The 17,659-nt window shown below is 45.2% G+C and overlaps 1 protein-coding gene across 1 annotated transcript in view; it reads right to left on the bottom strand.

The window, feature by feature from the left end:
* LOC138674849 (olfactory receptor 5V1-like) overlaps positions 1-15,852 on the bottom strand; it is a 42,882-nt gene extending 27,030 nt beyond the window's left edge. The window contains exon 1 of the mRNA XM_069762666.1: positions 15,559-15,852. Coding sequence (XP_069618767.1) covers positions 15,559-15,852 — 294 coding nt within the window. The remainder of the gene's footprint in view (positions 1-15,558) is intronic.
* Between the last annotated feature and the right edge of the window lie 1,807 nt (positions 15,853-17,659).

Here is a 17,659-nt window from a genome sequence, read left to right as displayed (position 1 = left end):
TTCGCATGGCCGCACGGCCATGCACTAGTATAAACCTGTTATTGTGTGTGGTTGTATGCCTGTTCTGGTGATGGCTCCTTAATCATTTCCATTCCTAGAGTTGTTGAATGTTTGCGAATGTTGGAGCTACCTAGCGCCTGACAGTGCTATCCTTAACACAAGAGCATGATCCTTACTGCGTCTAACCAGCAGCAACCACCAGTGGTTAGTGGCTTCTGCCAGAGCGGCGCTGTACGCACTCTGTGCAGTAATCTTTATTTAGTCCTGACAACTGGTAAGTATAGGGTGGGAACTCCCGCTTGAGCTCAGCATCTGACTCAGGGCATCCTCAGGCGCGGGCTCAAAAGCCACCGACGGTCAGAGTGAGATCAATCACCAGCATAGTGGGGGTGAATTTCAGGGATCCCACTAGCGTCCATCTGCTGCACCCTGTGACTGCTAACAGGGCACAGCTTTTCTTTGTTTCCCTGCGACTCTGTGAAGCAACAGAGTTTGCATCAGTTCATACCAGGTGACGGAACCCGAGTTTAGTCTGGCGTAGTACCGCCATATAGTGTCGCTATTACCTAACAGCAGGTTCCATCTCTGCACTGTGGACCCCGGGCTCGAATGCACATTTTATTATCTTTCTATTTATTCGGTGCGTTCCACAAGCCCTAACACCAAGTTTTTTGAATTTTATGAAGGCACAGAAACATCAGCTTAGGCCAGTCTCACACGTCCAGATAATTCCGGTACCGGAAAAATCGGTACCGGAATTATCCGTGTCCGTGCCTTTCTGTGGCACATCAGTGTGGCACACGGGCAGCACACGTGTACTGCCCATGTGCCGACTGGGTACCACACGCACTGTGCAGGAGACAGCGCTAGAGATAAGCGCTGTCCCCTGCATCTGGTGCTGAAGCTGCCATTCATATCTTCTCTGCAGCAGCGTTTTCTGTAGAGAAGATATGAATAATCCTTTTTTTTTGTTTCTCGTGTTTAAAATAAAGATCCATGTTCCCACCCCCCTCCCACCCCCTGTGCGCCCGCCCGCTGTTATTAAAATACTCACCTGGCTCCCTCGCTGGCGCTGCTTCCTGTCCTGGCCGCACCTTCTACTGTATGAGCGGTCACGTGGGGCTGCTCATTTACAGTAATGAATATGCGGCTCCACCCCCACGTGACCGCTCATACAGTAGAAGGTGCGGCCAGGACAGGAAGCAGCGCTAGCGAGGGAGCCGGCTGAGTATTTTAATAACAGCGGGCGGGCGCACAGGGGGTGGGAGGGGGTGGGAACATGGATCTTTATTTTAAACACAAGAAACAAAAAAAAAAGGATTATTCATATCTTCTCTACAGCAAACGCTGCTGCAGAGAAGATATGAATGGCGGCTTCAGCACCACGTAGGGGGGACAGGACTTACTGTAGCGCTGTCTCCTGCATGGCACACGGACTGCACACGGACAACGTCCGTGTGCGGTACGTGTTTTACACAGACCCATTGACTTTAATTGGTCCATGTAATACGTGCGCTCCCACGAACACTGACATGTCTCCGTGTTTTCCAAACGGACACACGGTCCGTAAAAACACGCTGACATGTGCAGAGACACATTGATTTCAATGTGTCTACGTGAATCAGTGTCTCCGGTACGTGAGGAAACTGTCACCTCACGTACCGGAGCCACTGACGTGTGAAACCGGCCTTACAAGGTAAAAAAAATCTCAAAGTAGGGTGCGTTGCACTACATCATCAGGTCGGATCCAGAGTATGTGAGGCATAAAAAGGAGAAAAAATGCCAGCATCTTCAAAAATACATAGACTAAAACATAACAGTTATGGTATACAAAAATCCAGACAGAAAAGGAAAAATACATGCAAAAGATGAGACACCGAGATGACTATCTTTTACTCTTGACCAAGAGATATTTTGGAAACTGATGTCATTCCTCATTTACCCATTTTAGTAATAATTTTGGCATTGTGACCACTTTATTAATTTCAGGCAACGGTAATGGAAACTTGAAAATATTCTAGGACCACTACTGAAGCCAAGCATTAGTGGATCCCATTGCAGGATCCCATTCTTCTGAAGATCAAAAGACTCAAGCTTTCCATTCCTCAGTGCATGATGTCTTCTCATAGGAAATGAAAACAGCTATGGCAATGGTGGGTAACTAAGAATAATGTGGCTTCAAAACAATGCTAATTTATGCAGTTGATTTCTCAGCATTTGGTGTAGCTGTTTCCTAGTGTATTTGCTGGATCATTGTTTCTGCGATAGTTATGTATTTTTAATCTTCTGCATTATTATTATTATTTATTATAGCGCCATTTATTCCATGGCGCTTTACATGTGAGGAGGGGTATACATAATTAAAAGAAGTACAATAATCTTGAACAATACAAGTCACAACTGGTCCAGGAGGAGACATTTTTGGTGGTGTACATTATACACATGCATCCTTAATTCATAGAATCCCTTTCCCGGTAATGTTTTATGCGATATAATCCCCACGTATGTGTCTTCCACCTGCAGTGTTTGTCTGTATAGTCCTAGCCATACCCTTTTGGATATTTGAAGTGGGATTCTTAGCTGCCACGAATTAAGTTATAGTAATCCAAGGATACCTAGCAACGAGCCATGAATAACATTTTTGTATAACGTCACATATTTTTGTTTATACAATTGTATCAATTTGATTAACTTTATGTGATTTCTTTATAATTTTAACCATTATCATTGTGACAGCTATAATTGAACAAAAACCTTCCACCCTTTCTCATGCACAAAACCGATTATATCGGATGACTGCTCTCCGTTGTTTTCATGGAGAGCACTAGTACTCATACTTATGATATTCTTTGGGGCTGTGTACATGCCTGATCTTTTACTCGGATCAAGTGAAATGAAAAAAATCGGAGACAGGTCCAATCTGAATTTAGGATCAAAATCGGCAATGTAAGACTATGGGTCCATGAAAAACATCAAACGGCACAGGGATAGCAAATTGGGAAACAAAAAGATAACGTGTATCACAGTCCATATGCCTGCGGGAATCCGCCTGCTCACGGTACAATCAACAGAGTCCAGCACAGTTGCACATAAACTTTTCTGGGATTAACTCCCACATGACCAGTCCAGAGATAAAACAGCTGAACATAAACTCAGAACTGGATCATGAAAATTCTTATGTGGTATTTCCTGATGAAGGGGTTCTTTGAAACTCAGAAACGTGTTGAATAAAGACCACTTTTTAACAACACCTTTGGATTACATGATTCAGCAGCGCAGAATTTGACCACGTTCTCCTACATTGTATTCTCAATGGTGAGTCCCTCGTGGATTCATGGATCTGCAGCAGCGAATATTTCCAATGCTTGTCTTAAGCGTCCTCTGGTGAGTGCTTTTACCTTGCATTGACTGCTTAATCTCGGATAAAACCCTATTGTGCTATTTTCCTCCAACAGTTTTTACATCTTTCATGATGTCAAACCCCTCTGCCTCACTTTGAGGCTGGCTGAGCTATTTAAGTCCTCTGCAGCCTGTGGGCCAGTGTCAGCTATAGTTCATGCTGCACGGTTTGAGCACCTGACCTGGATCCCTGTACTAGTGTTCCTATTTGCCTCTGACTGCCTGCACCCGTTTATGACTTGTTCCGACCTTTGGCCTGTACCCCGACTCCATCTTACATCTCACGTTTTGGTTCCCACGTTCCCGGTAGGCTCTGACGTTTTGCTTGTCCCCGACTATTCTCTGCTTGCTCCTTCTGTACCGCGCTGCTATCTCCGTGTATGACCTTGGCTTGTCTCACACCTCTTTCTTTACCTGTGACACCTGTGTTGTTGTTCAGTATTGCTGCGCTGTGTGTTCAACCTCTTTTCCTTAGCCAGCAGCACTTGGTGGAGGTTGCTCTATACTGCACTGCAGCAGCACATTACAAGAATGAAAAGAAAGGCTGTAAGATGGAGCCATGTGAGCATGCAATCCTAATAAAGGATAAGAGGGGTGAGGTAAGGGCCCCACGCATATCCCTGCAGCAGCTGACGAAGGCTATTGTATGCCTCTGTTGATCTTTATTCCACCAGGATATTTACCTTTTCCCAGTGTTGCTGCACTTTCCATTTTTGGACTTTCCTTGTCCTTTCCTCTTTCTAACTATGGTGTTTCATATTGTGGGAATCTATTCCCATACCTTTTAGGATAACACACCAGTGATCTGGAGGTTGGGATGCATCATTTTATGTCTCCACAATGCGGCTCACTTGTGACAACAATCGTGTGCATATATGCTATGTAAGGTGTATTGTATTCACTACACATACTCTTGTGTCACATCATTTTTGGGATGTTGTATGGCTTGTCACTAATATTTGCTTTTGCTTACTGACTAGACCCATATTATGGTGTACAGGGGCCATTATTGACCTTTTTTATAAATATAACATTGATTATTTAATTTGTTTCACTCTTTGCCTAATTGACCTAGTTCTTTGGGGGTGATGCTTTATTGGTCATGTTATATGTATTTTACATGTTTTTAAATGTTGTTTTGTCTTGAGGTGCAATAAATGTTTTTTCTTATATTTTACTATGTGGATGTGCACACCATTATTAGTCTAGTCTTTTTTCTCTTCTCTCGTGTTTAGTTTATACTTGCCGAGCGGCCATGCAAACCATTTATAGCCCTATATATGTACTTTTGCCTATATTAGGCTGGTTTCACATTTGCGGTTGTGTCCGCAGCGTTTCATCTGCAATAATTTGCATGCGTTGTGTATTCCTATATTTAACATTAGAAACGCTAGTGTCTGCGTCTGAGTGCGTTTTTCCGCGTTTGACGACGCATGCGTCGTTTCGTCGTCTGCGGTTTGGCGTGCTAAATGCTACATGTAGTAATTTTAGAGGCGTCAATTTGCCGCCTAGAAACGTATGCGGTTGTTAGCGGTTCAAATGCGCCAAAAAAACGCATTGCTGTCTATGTGAACGCATGCAGCCGCAAGCACATGCGTTTGCTTGCGTTCGTGAACGCATGCGTTGCACCAGATAAAAACACGTCTAGACACTGATAAGCCACCCCCCACATACAAGGTGATAAGGGGAGGGAGTGGACAGTTGCAGGTCACTACGCAGCAGACAGAGAAGCTTTCCAGATGCAGCAGAGCAGACACAGGTAGGAATCTACACCCAGAACAATGTGAGTGTATCCTAGCCAATGCCTTTATTTTCTATTTTCTGTCTCTACATGTCCTAATTTCTGCCATTTCTTTCTTTCTGCATGCCTCAGAATGTCTTCTTCTTCTGATGAGGAGCAACATCCTGGGCCTTCTGAAGTCGAACATGTCAGTGAAGTAGTACTCACCTCGTCAGATTGTTAAGTATTCACTGTCACATCTACACATATGACACTTCTTCTACTGCGGCAGAGACTGGGCAGGAGCAGCGGAGTCATGGTCGGGTGGCAAGGCAGCAGCGTGTACGTATATCAGGCTGACTGTTTACTGTATCCTCACTTTAGTATTCTTGAATCTTCCTTTATTTACTTTCCTCTTTCTTTAGATTTTTCTTCTGTACTCCTTTTGTATCTTGACTTTCCTTATTCATGCCATTTCTCATCCTCTGTTTCCTTTCTTTTCCTTATGTTAATGTATCCAACATTAATGTCTTTATTTAATTTTTAGGTTCCTGAATGGGATGAAGACCTCATAGAAAATGACCTCCTCATCTCCCTGGTCCAGGAGCAAGTCCCATTGTGGGACACCCGGGTTCCACAGCACTCGGACAATGTGACGATCCGGCGCCTATGGAATGAGGTGGCCAAAGCGATGTGGGATGGCTGGGAAAACGCCCCTACTTGGGTCCAAAATGCATTTTCTAAGTATTGCAATGCAGTGAAGCAGCAGAGACCTTGGCCGTGCTCACACAACTGTGTGTGATGAGAGAAACTCTCTGGAGTTTCTCTCATCACACACAGTTGTGTGAGCACGGCCAAAAGTACATTGTGTAACCCTATTTTTTTGTTTTTACAACAGTGCAGAAAGTCAAAACACGTTGGCGTTCGATGAAGGACCGCTTCAACAAGGACCTGCGTCAAGAGAGCCGTGTTCCCAGTGATTCAGGAGCAAGGATCTGAAAGTACAAATACCATCACATTCTGGCATTTTTAAGACTGGTCATTGCCCAGAGAATGTAAATATTTATCCTGTGTGTTAGGTTGTATTGTATTGCCATAATATGTATGTTTCTATTTCACAGGATTTGGCGTCTGGTTAATTTTTGGTATTCATTTTTTTTTCCTTTTTTCACAGCACATCGAGCAGCACTGTTGACCCAGGTTCTGGAGCGGTCTCCATCATGACACAGGATACAGGAGCAAAATCTGAAGATTTCAGCTGTTCAAGGGTCTATATAAAGATATCCCATCATACATGCCCTCTGTAGTCAAATTGGCGGTGTCTGGTTATCTAGGTTTTTCTCCTGTAAAATTTGTTACCATATGCAACAAAAAGGCAAATGCAGGAAAAAACACATAGAAAAGCGTGCAAACGCTGCGTTTTTTTAACCGCATGCATTCCCGCATGCGTCTAAAAAACGCCGCGTTTGTACGTGTTTGTATGCTTTTTTTCCTGCACTTGCGGATGCGGATTAAACACTGCGGATTCTAATGCAAATATGAAACTAGCCTAAGTCATATTATGATTATTATCTAGTGAGTGTTAGGTGTCGAGTTCCCGCAGCTGCACAGAGGGAATCTCAAACCATGTCCTCTGCAAAGCAGTCATCAAGGCAAAAGGTGGCTACTTTGAAGAAGTTAGAATATAAGACATATTTTCAGTTGTTTCACACATTTTTGTTAAGTTTATAATTCCACATGGGTTAATTCATAGTTTTGATGCCTTCAGTGTGAATGTACAATTTTCATAGTCATGAAAACACAGGGAAATCTTTAAATGGTGTGTCCAAACTTTTGGTCTGTACTGTATATATATATATATATATATAGAGAGAGAGAGAGAGAGAGAGAGATAGATAGAGATAGTGACGGTGCTTACAAATAGGGTTGAGCGACACGGATCGGACATTTTCAAAAGTTGCCAACTTTCGGCAAAGTCGGGATTCGTGAAACCCGACCGGATCCTAGTGTGGGATCGTCCATGAGATCGGCGATCATCGCGCCAAAGTCACGTTTAGTATGACGCTTTCAGCACCATTTCTCATCCAATGAAGGAGGACGCAGAGTGTGGGCAGTGTGATGACATAGGTCTCGGTCCCGACCATCTTAGAGAAGGGCATGGCAGTGATTGGCTTGCTGTCTGCGGCATCACAGGGGCTATAAAGGGGTGTGCACGCCAACCGCCATCTTACTGCTGCTGATCTTAGCATAGGGAGAGGTTGCTGCAGCTGCATCAGAAGAAGGGATATAGTTAGGGAGGGAAGATTAACCCCGAAACTGCTTGTGCTGTAGCGATTTCCACTGTCCAACACCACCTTTTCTTTGCAGGGACAGTGGAGTTTTTTTTGTGCATCAGCTCTGTAGCTTATTAGGCTGCCTTATAAGGCTCCTTGATAGCTGCATTGCTGTTTGTACACCGCTGTGCAAACCAACTGCTTTTTTAAAAGCAAAAATCCTGTTGCTCCTTTCTGCACAGTTCTCTTGTTTCTTTGTCCACACTTTTGTGTGCAGCAGTCCTTTTTATTGCTGCCATACTTGTTCTTTGATCAATGTAGGGAGATTGAAATTGTACTACAGCCCTTTGTATTTTTTGATATATCTGCCAGCCACGTTTTGCCACTGACATTGTGTAGTTTAATACACAGGGCCTGTTTTTTGCTGCAGTCTCCCCCCCAAAAAAGGAGATTTAAATTGCCAACAAGTTTCTATATGTCAGTTCTGTTAGTCGTATATCTGCCAGCCACGTTCTGCCAATTACATTGTGTAGTGTAATACACTGGGCCTGAGTTTTTTTGCTGTCTGTTAGGGCTAGCGGAACGCACCGAGAAAATAGAGATGTTTTATTATAAATGGTGCGTTCGCAACCCGGGGTCCACCGTGCAGGAGGAACCTGCTGCTAGCAAATGGCGGCACTGTAAGGCGGTATAGACTAGCTCTGTTACTCCACAGAGGAGCCGTGTAAGGGAAGCACTGCGCCCTGTTAGCCTCACAGGAGCACAAGCTTACTGCCAAGCTGACAGCAGTCAGTGGTTATGCTACATGCAATCTCTTCACCGGAGAAGCCGGTATTCTAGGGGCTTATTTCAGCCGGGTCCCTGAACACACTCATACATAACCACACTGGCGCAAAGCACATATATGAATTGATACTAGCGCATGGCCGTGCGGTCATGCGAGCCTTAAATAGTTGCAGCACATTTAGGACCTTTCAAAGAAGGAACAATGGAGTGCTGCAGCACCTGAGCATGTGACCCTGGATCTCCACTGAGAGATCTCGCCCTGGGCATGTTCAGAGTGCAAAGCAGGATTTAGTCCTAGCAGCTACAAGGACCTTAGCTGCAGTATCTGATCATGTGACCCTCGATCTCCACTGAGAGATCTTATTCTGGGCATGCTCAGAATGTGAAAAGCAGGACTTAGCCCCAGAAGCGTCCGCTCGCCGCTGCCCAGCACTGACTTCAATGGGAGAAGCAGGAAACGCAGCAGTAACTCTTAGCACAGTCAGACCGAGCGAGATGCTGGGATCGACGTCTCCGCTGAGCAGGCTCCACTGCGGCAGGAAAAGAATGGGAGACCGCAGCGGAGATGGCCCGAGATTCCCCCTGTGCAGAGACAGGAACTCAACCCCTAACACTGTCTCCCCCCAAAAAAGGGAGATTTGAATTAGCACTAAGTGGATCTACATCAGTTCTGTTTGTCGTATATCTTTCAGCCACGTTCTGCCTCTTACATTGTGTAGTGTTATACACAGGGCCTGTTTTCTATTGGAGCAGTTGTAAAACCGCTGCGGAATCCGCAGAAAGAAGTGACATGCTGCGGAATGTAAACCCCTGCGTTTCCGTGCAGTTTTTCCGCATGTAACATAGTAACATAGTAACATAGTTAGTAAGGCCGAAAAAAGACATTTGTCCATCCAGTTCAGCCTATATTCCATCATAATAAATCCCCAGATCTACGTCCTTCTACAGAACCTAATAATTGTATGATACAATATTGTTCTGCTCCAGGAAGACATCCAGGCCTCTCTTGAACCCCTCGACTGAGTTCGCCATCACCACCTCCTCAGGCAAGCAATTCCAGATTCTCACTGCCCTAACAGTAAAGAATCCTCTTCTATGTTGGTGGAAAAACCTTCTCTCCTCCAGACGCAAAGAATGCCCCCTTGTGCCCGTCACCTTCCTTGGTATAAACAGATCCTCAGCGAGATATTTGTATTGTCCCCTTATATACTTATACATGGTTATTAGATCGCCCCTCAGTCGTCTTTTTTCTAGACTAAATAATCCTAATTTCGCTAATCTATCTGGGTATTGTAGTTCTCCCATCCCCTTTATTAATTTTGTTGCCCTCCTTTGTACTCTCTCTAGTTCCATTATATCCTTCCTGAGCACCGGTGCCCAAAACTGGACACAGTACTCCATGTGCGGTCTAACTAGGGATTTGTACAGAGGCAGTATAATGCTCTCATCATGTGTATCCAGACCTCTTTTAATGCACCCCATGATCCTGTTTGCCTTGGCAGCTGCTGCCTGGCACTGGCTGCTCCAGGTAAGTTTATCATTAACTAGGATCCCCAAGTCCTTCTCCCTGTCAGATTTACCCAGTGGTTTCCCGTTCAGTGTGTAATGGTGATATTGATTCCCTCTTCCCATGTGTATAACCTTACATTTATCATTGTTAAACCTCATCTGCCACCTTTCAGCCCAAGTTTCCAACTTATCCAGATCCATCTGTAGCAGAATACTATCTTCTCTTGTATTAACTGCTTTACATAGTTTTGTATCATCTGCAAATATCGATATTTTACTGTGTAAACCTTCTACCAGATCATTAATGAATATGTTGAAGAGAACAGGTCCCAATACTGACCCCTGCGGTCCCCACTGGTCACAGCGACCCAGTTAGAGACTATACCATTTATAACCACCCTCTGCTTTCTATCACTAAGCCAGTTACTAACCCATTTACACACATTTTCCCCCAGACCAAGCATTCTCATTTTGTGTACCAACCTCTTGTGCGGCACGGTATCAAACGCTTTGGAAAAATCGAGATATACCACGTCCAATGACTCACCGTGGTCCAGTCTATAGCTTACCGCTTCATAAAAACTGATTAGATTGGTTTGACAGGAGCGATTTCTCATAAACCCATGCTGATATGGAGTTAAACAGTTATTCTCATTGAGATAATCCAGAATAACATCCCTCAGAAACCCTTCAAATATTTTACCAACAATAGAGGTTAGACTTACTGGCCTATAATTTCCAGGTTCACTTTTAGAGCCCTTTTTGAATATTGGCACCACATTTGCTATGCGCCAGTCCTGCGGAACAGACCCTGTCGCTATAGAGTCCCTAAAAATAAGAAATAATGGTTTATCTACTACATTACTTAGTTCTCTTAGTACTCGTGGGTGTATGCCATCCGGACCCGGAGATTTATCTATTTTAATCTTATTTACCCGGTTTCGCACCTCTTCTTGGGTTAGATTGGTGACCCTTAATATAGGGTTTTCATTGTTTCTTGGGATTTCACCTAGCATTTCATTTTCCACCGTGAATACCGTGGAGAAGTAGGTGTTTAATATGTTAGCTTTTTCCTCGTCATCTACAACCATTCTTTCCTCACTATTTTTTAAGGGGCCTACATTTTCAGTTTTTATTCTTTTACTATTGATATAGTTGAAGAACAGTTTGGGATTAGTTTTACTCTCCTTAGCAATGTGCTTCTCTGTTTCCTTTTTGGCAGCTTTAATTAGTTTTTTAGATAAAGTATTTTTCTCCCTATAGTTTTTTAGAGCTTCAATGGTGCCATCCTGCTTTAGTAGTGCAAATGCTTTCTTTTTACTGTTAATTGCCTGTCTTACTTCTTTGTTTAGCCACATTGGGTTTTTCCTATTTCTAGTCCTTTTATTCCCACAAGGTATAAACCGCTTACACTGCCTATTTAGGATGTTCTTAAACATTTCCCATTTATTATCAGTATTCTCATTTCTGAGGATATTGTCCCAGTCTACCAGATTAAGGGCATCTCTAAGCTGGTCAAACTTTGCCTTCCTAAAGTTCAGTGTTTTTGTGACTCCCTGACAAGTCCCCCTAGTGAAAGACAGGTGAAACTGTACAATATTGTGGTCGCTATTTCCTAAATGCCCAACCACCTGCAGATTTGTTATTCTGTCAGGTCTATTAGATAGTATTAGGTCTAAAAGTGCTGCTCCTCTGGTTGGATTCTGCACCAATTGTGAAAGATAATTTTTCTTGGTTATTAGCAGAAACCTGTTGCCTTTATGGGTTTCACAGCGATTTTTGTTTCCCATAGGTTTACATTGAACTGTAAACTCATGGGAAACTGCTGCGGATCCGCAGCGTTTTCCGCAGCGTGTGCACATACCTTTAGAATTAGGCTATGTGCACACGGTGCGGATTTGGCTGCGGATCCGCAGCGGATTGGCCGCTGCGGATCCGCAGCAAAGTTCCATCAGGTTTACAGTACCATGTAAACATATGGAAAACCAAATCCGCTGTGCCCATGGTGCGGAAAATACCACGCGGAAACGCTGCGTTGTATTTTCCACAGCATGTCAATGTCACGTTGCCTGGATATCTATGCTGCAGGGGAAACTGCAAACAGCAGCTGAACAAAACGCCAAGTTACTAACCTGAACCCACGGGACCTTAGACATAAAACAGAGTGTACAGGTAACGAACAGGACCTAGACCATGTGACAGAGTGGGAGGAAGAAAAAGGGGGCGGAGCCAGACGCCAGGGAAACAGAGAAAGGACAAGCACTAAAGAATTATTAAACAAGCAGAAGTCGGAGCCAGGAGATTACGAGGTACCAAAACAGAGAGACAGGGGATCATCAGAAGCAAAGCCAGAGTTCAGAAGCCAGGAACACGAACAGGGTAAAGCACGGGAAGCAAGACAACGCTATGCAAACCAAGCACACAATCCAGGAGTCACACATACAGACAAACACAGAATCTATAGCTGACAGAGAAACCAGGCTAGGAGCGAGTATAAATACCCCTCCCAATATAGAAAAGAGGCTAGCAAAAATTAACCCTGACAGGACATTAACCATGTCCTGACCATGACAGTACCCCTCCTTAATGGGGGGCCACTGGACCCCCAGGCTTCTCAGGGTATCTAACATGAAAAGCCCGCACCAGTCGATCAGCATGCACAGAACTGGCCGGAACCCATGACCTATCCTCAATAGAAAACCCCTTCCAATGTACAAGGTACTGAAGCCTACGACGCACCCACCGTGAATCAAAGATGCGCCCTACCTCGTACTCCAGCTGACCCTCTACCAATACTGGCGGAACATTCAATGAAGAATCTTCTCTAACCGTCCCCACAGGTTTTAATAGGGACCTGTGGAAGACATTAGAAACTTTGAAAGAGGTGGGCAACTGTAACCTATAGGCCACCGGGTTGATCACCTCAATAATCTTGTAGGGACCTATAAACCTGGGGCCCAACTTCATGGAGGGAATCTTAAGTTTGATGTTACGAGTAGACAACCATACCTTCTCCCCCACCGTCAGTGTAGGAGCTGACCCCCTCCTCCTGTCTGCAAAATGTTTGTACCTCTTTTGGGCTTTGGAGATGTTCGCCTGAACCTCCCTCCAAAGGGTTCTTAACTGTTGCACCAGACCCTCAGCACCAGGGCAACCAGAATCCATGCGGGAAAATTCTCCAAACTGTGGAACAAACCCACAATTGACTTCAAAGGGAGATTTGCCAGTAGACTGATTAATACGACAATTGAACGCAAACTCAGCCATGGGTAAAACCTCACACCAGTCCTCCTGTCTGGAAGAGGCCAGGCATCTCAAAATCTGTTCCAACGACTGGTTGGTGCGTTCAGTCTGTCTGTTGGATTCCGGGTGATAAGCAGAGGAAAATGACAACGTAACCCCCAACTTCTTACAAAAAGCTCTCCAAAACCTGGCCACAAACTGCACACCCCTGTCAGACACCACATTCACAGGGACCCCATGCAACCGAACTATATGCTGAATAAACAAGCGAGCCAAGGTTTCAGCAGAAGGCAACGCAGGTAGCGGCATAAAATGGGCTTGCTTTGAAAACCTATCAACCACAACCCAAACTACAGTGTTGCCCTTGGAAGACGGAAGATTAGTGATAAAATCCATGGAGAGGTGTGTCCAGGGTTTATCCGGAATTGGCAAAGGTACCAATTCCCCGGCCGGCCGGACCAGAGAGCTCTTAGAACGAGCACACACCCCACAAGAATTCACAAACTTTTTGATATCCGAACCCATAGAAGGCCACCAAAAGTTCCTAGCTACTGCCCCCCGGGTAGCTGCAATCCCAGGGTGTGCACTCAACACAGAATCATGAAATTCTTGCAGAAGTGTGAAACGGAAGTGATCGGGTACAAACAGTTTACCTTGGGGTTTATTCCTGGGAGCTTGTGTTTGTGCATTCAAAATCTCCCTCTGTAACTCAGATGAGACTTCAGCCACAACCACTCCAGGTTGAAGAATGGAGGAAGGAGGTTCTGGAGGGGACACAGAATCAAAACTACGAGATAAGGCATCCGCCTTCACATTTTTAGACCCTGGTCGGAATGTAATGGTAAAATGAAACCGAGAAAAAAAAAGTGCCCACCGAGCCTGTCTGAGGGTTAATCTCTTAGCGGACTCGATATAGGCCAAATTTTTATGATCAGTGATGACCGTAACGGGAAAAACAGCCCCTTCCAGAAAATGCCTCCATTCTTCGAAGGCCAATTTAATTGCCAACAATTCTCTGTTGCCGACATCATAATTTCTCTCGGCCGAAGAGAATTTTTTAGAGAAAAAGGCACAGGGTTTAAGGTTAGTAAGGGTGGACGGACCCTGAGACAACACTGCCCCCACCCCCACCTCCGAGGCATCAACCTCCACGATAAAAGGTTTCGATGGATCGGGTTGTATCAACACGGGTGCTGAAGTGAAACATTTCTTCAGTGCCAGAAAGGAATTTTTTGCGGCCATGGACCAATTTTTTACATCCGCCCCTTTGAGTGTGAGGTCCGTCAAGGGTTTCACTATCTGCGAAAACCCTTTAATGAACTTCCTATAATAATTAGCGAAGCCCAGAAATCGTTGCAACCCCTTCAGGTCCTGAGGTTGCACCCAATCAGAAATGGCCTGAACCTTCCCAGGATCCATGCGGAATCCCTCCCCAGATACAATTAACCCCAGAAAAGACAGTTCTTGCAAAAAGAACGAGCACTTCTCCAGCTTAGCATATAAATGGTTCTCCCTGAGTCTTACAAGAACCGAATGAAGATGGTGTAAGTGTGACTGACTGTCCTCTGAGTATATCAAGATGTCATCCAGGTAAATGACAACATAACGCCCAATCAGGTCAGAAAACACAACATTAATAAAACTCTGGAAAACAGCAGGAGCGTTGGTGAGACCGAAGGGCATGACCAAATTTTCAAACAAGCCCTCGGTCGTCAGAAATGCTGTTTTCCATTCATCCCCCTCTCGGATCCTTATCAGATTATAAGCCCCTCGTAAGTCAAGCTTGGAAAACCACTTGGCCCCAGTGAGTTGATTACATAAATCAGGAATCAGAGGAAGAGGATACGTGTTTTTAACAGTAATCTTATTTAGTTCTCGAAAGTCGAGGCACGGTCGCAAACCACCATCTTTTTTCTTGACAAAGAAAAACCCCGCGGCAACGGGTGAGACAGAGGGCCGAATATGCCCCTTGCGGAGGCTCTCTGTGATGTACTCTTTCATAGATTGGCGCTCAGGCCCAGACAAATTGTACAGACGAGCCTTGGGTAATTTGGCTCCCGGGATCAAATCAATTGCACAATCACCGGGTCGATGTGGTGGAAGCGCCTCAGCCTCACTTTCGGAAAACACGTCTTCGAAGTCCTTCAGGTACTCCGGAATACCCTGCAGACCGACAGACGACAAAGATACAGACTTAATAGGGTTAACAAGAGGTCCCAGGTTACAACACGGACCATTACCCTTACATCTCCATTGAGTGATTTCCCCTGCCACCCAATCAATGACAGGATTGTGGCGTTGCAGCCAAGGCATATCCAGTACCAGTCCTGCAGGTAGATTATTCATTACAAAGCAACTTAATTTTTCCACATGAGTGGAACCCACTTTCAGAGAAAAAACATCAGTCCCGAAACAAATTCCATCCCGGGTAAGAGGGGATGAATCAACAGCCACAACTTTAACAGGGTTTTTCAGCCTGACTGTCCCTATCTTATGACGAGTCACAACTTGGGCATTAATCAAATTAATAGAAGAGCCACAGTCAACAAAGGCGGTGGTCACCACAGGACCGCCAGCAAGTTCCAATTCCACTTGAAGCAATATTTTGGCAAGTGAAAAAACATGTACCTGGGAGTCTGGACAACCTCCTCGATTGTTGTCCAGACTCAGTCGTTTCTCAGACGGTTTCACAGAAGAAGGGCAGAGTGGACAGTTGCTTTTCCAATGTCCAGAGGCTCCACAGTAAAAGCACAATTGATTGTCTCTCCGGCGCCTCCTTTCTTTTTCCATAACCAAAACTGACCCAATCTCCATGGGTTCAGATACAGGAGCAGCGTCACGCAATTTGGAAAACAAGGAAGTCTCTTGCTGCATCACTCCTCTAGCACGGAGTCTCCGGTCCATTCGAACTGCCTGAGTCATGGCGTCCTCCAGGGTATTAGGAGGAGGATGAAGTGCCAGAGCGTCCTTCAGACGGTCGGACAGACCCATGCGGAACAACCCCCTCAGGGCTGCATCATTCCAAGAAATTTCAGCTGCCCAGCGCCTAAACTCTGAGCAGAACCATTCAGCAGAGTGCTTCCCTTGTGTCAAACTCATCACCATTTCCTCCGCCAGATGTACTCTATCAGGTTCATCATAAATGAGCCCCAGGGACTCAAAAAACAGGTTCACAGACATACGTTCAGGAGCAGAGGGAGAGAGGGAGAAGGCCCATGCTTGAGGGGACCCCCTTAATAAAGACATAACTACCCCCACCCTCTGTCTTTCATTTCCCGAGGCCCGGGGACGCAACTCAAAAAACAACCTGCATCCCTCCCTAAAGACCCTGAATAACTTTTTATCCCCAGAAAAAGAATTGGGTAACTTTACAGGTGGTTCGGGGTCCACCAGGGATACATCAGTGGTGCCCCCCTCCCGGGACCGCAAGGAAGCAGACATCTGTAAAGCACCTGCCACATCTCTCTGCACCTGCTAGTGCGAGTGGACCAGGGCTTGCTGTTCCACAGACAGCTTCTGCAACAACTGGGAGAGCTCATTAATCTGCCCCGTGAGAACCTGTACAGGATCCATGGCATACCAAGAACCCCCCACCAGGGAAAAAGACTGTAAGGTCAGCTATAATGTCACGGTGCCTGGATATCTATGCAGCAGGGGAAACTGCAAACAGCAGCTGAACAAAACACCAAGTTACTAACCTGAACCCACGGGACCTTAGACATGAAACAGAGTGTACAGGTAACGAACAGGACCTAGACCATGTGACAGAGTGGGAGGAAGAAAAAGGGGGCGGAGCCAGACGCCAGGGAAACAGAGAAAGGACAAGCACTAAAGAATTATCAAACAAGCAGAAGTCGGAGCCAGGAGATTACGAGGTACCAAAACAGAGAGACAGAGGATCGTCAGAAGCAAAGCCAGAGTTCAGAAGCCAGGAACACGAACAGGGTAAAGCACGGGAAGCAAGACAACGCTATGCAAACCAAGCACACAATCCAGGAGTCACGCATACAGACAAACACAGAATCTATAGCTGACAGAGAAACCAGGCTAGGAGCGAGTATAAATACCCCTCCCAATATAGAAAAGAGGCTAGCAAAAATTAACCCTGACAGGACATTAACCATGTCCTGACCATGACAGTCAATTCTTTGTGCGGATTCCGCAGCGTTTTACACCTGTTCCTCAATAGGAATCCGCAGGTGAAATCTGCAGAAAAAACACTGGAAATGAAAAACCTCACATGAATCCGCAACGTTGGCACATAGCCTTAGGGTTAGGGTTGGGTTGGAATTAGGGTTGTGGTTAGGGTTAGGGGTGTGTTGGGGTTAGGGTTGTGGTTAGAGGTGTGTTGGGGTTAGGGTTGTGATTAGGGTTACGGCTACAGTTGGGATAAGGGTTAGGGGTGTGTTGGAGTTAGAATTGAGGGGTTTCCACTGTTTAGGCACATCAGGGGGTCTCCAAATGCAACATGGCGCCACCATTGATGCCAGCCAATCTTGTATTCAAAAAGTCAAATGGTGCTCCCTCACTTCCGAGCCCTGACGTGTGCCCAAACAGTGGTTTACCCCCACATATGGGGTACCAGCATACTCAGGACAAACTGCGCAACAATTACTGGGGTCCAATTTCTCCTGTTACCCTTGAGAAAATAAAAAAATTGCTTGCTAAAACATCATTTTTGAGGAAAGAAAAATTATTTTTTATTTTCATGGCTCTGCGTTGTAAACGT

The sequence above is a fragment of the Ranitomeya imitator genome, chromosome 4 (genome assembly GCF_032444005.1).
Source record: "Ranitomeya imitator isolate aRanImi1 chromosome 4, aRanImi1.pri, whole genome shotgun sequence".
In the NCBI taxonomy this organism is placed as follows: Eukaryota; Metazoa; Chordata; class Amphibia; order Anura; family Dendrobatidae; genus Ranitomeya; species Ranitomeya imitator.
Note: the sequence above shows the minus strand (reverse complement) of the source record. Positions and strands in the feature narration are given on the sequence as shown.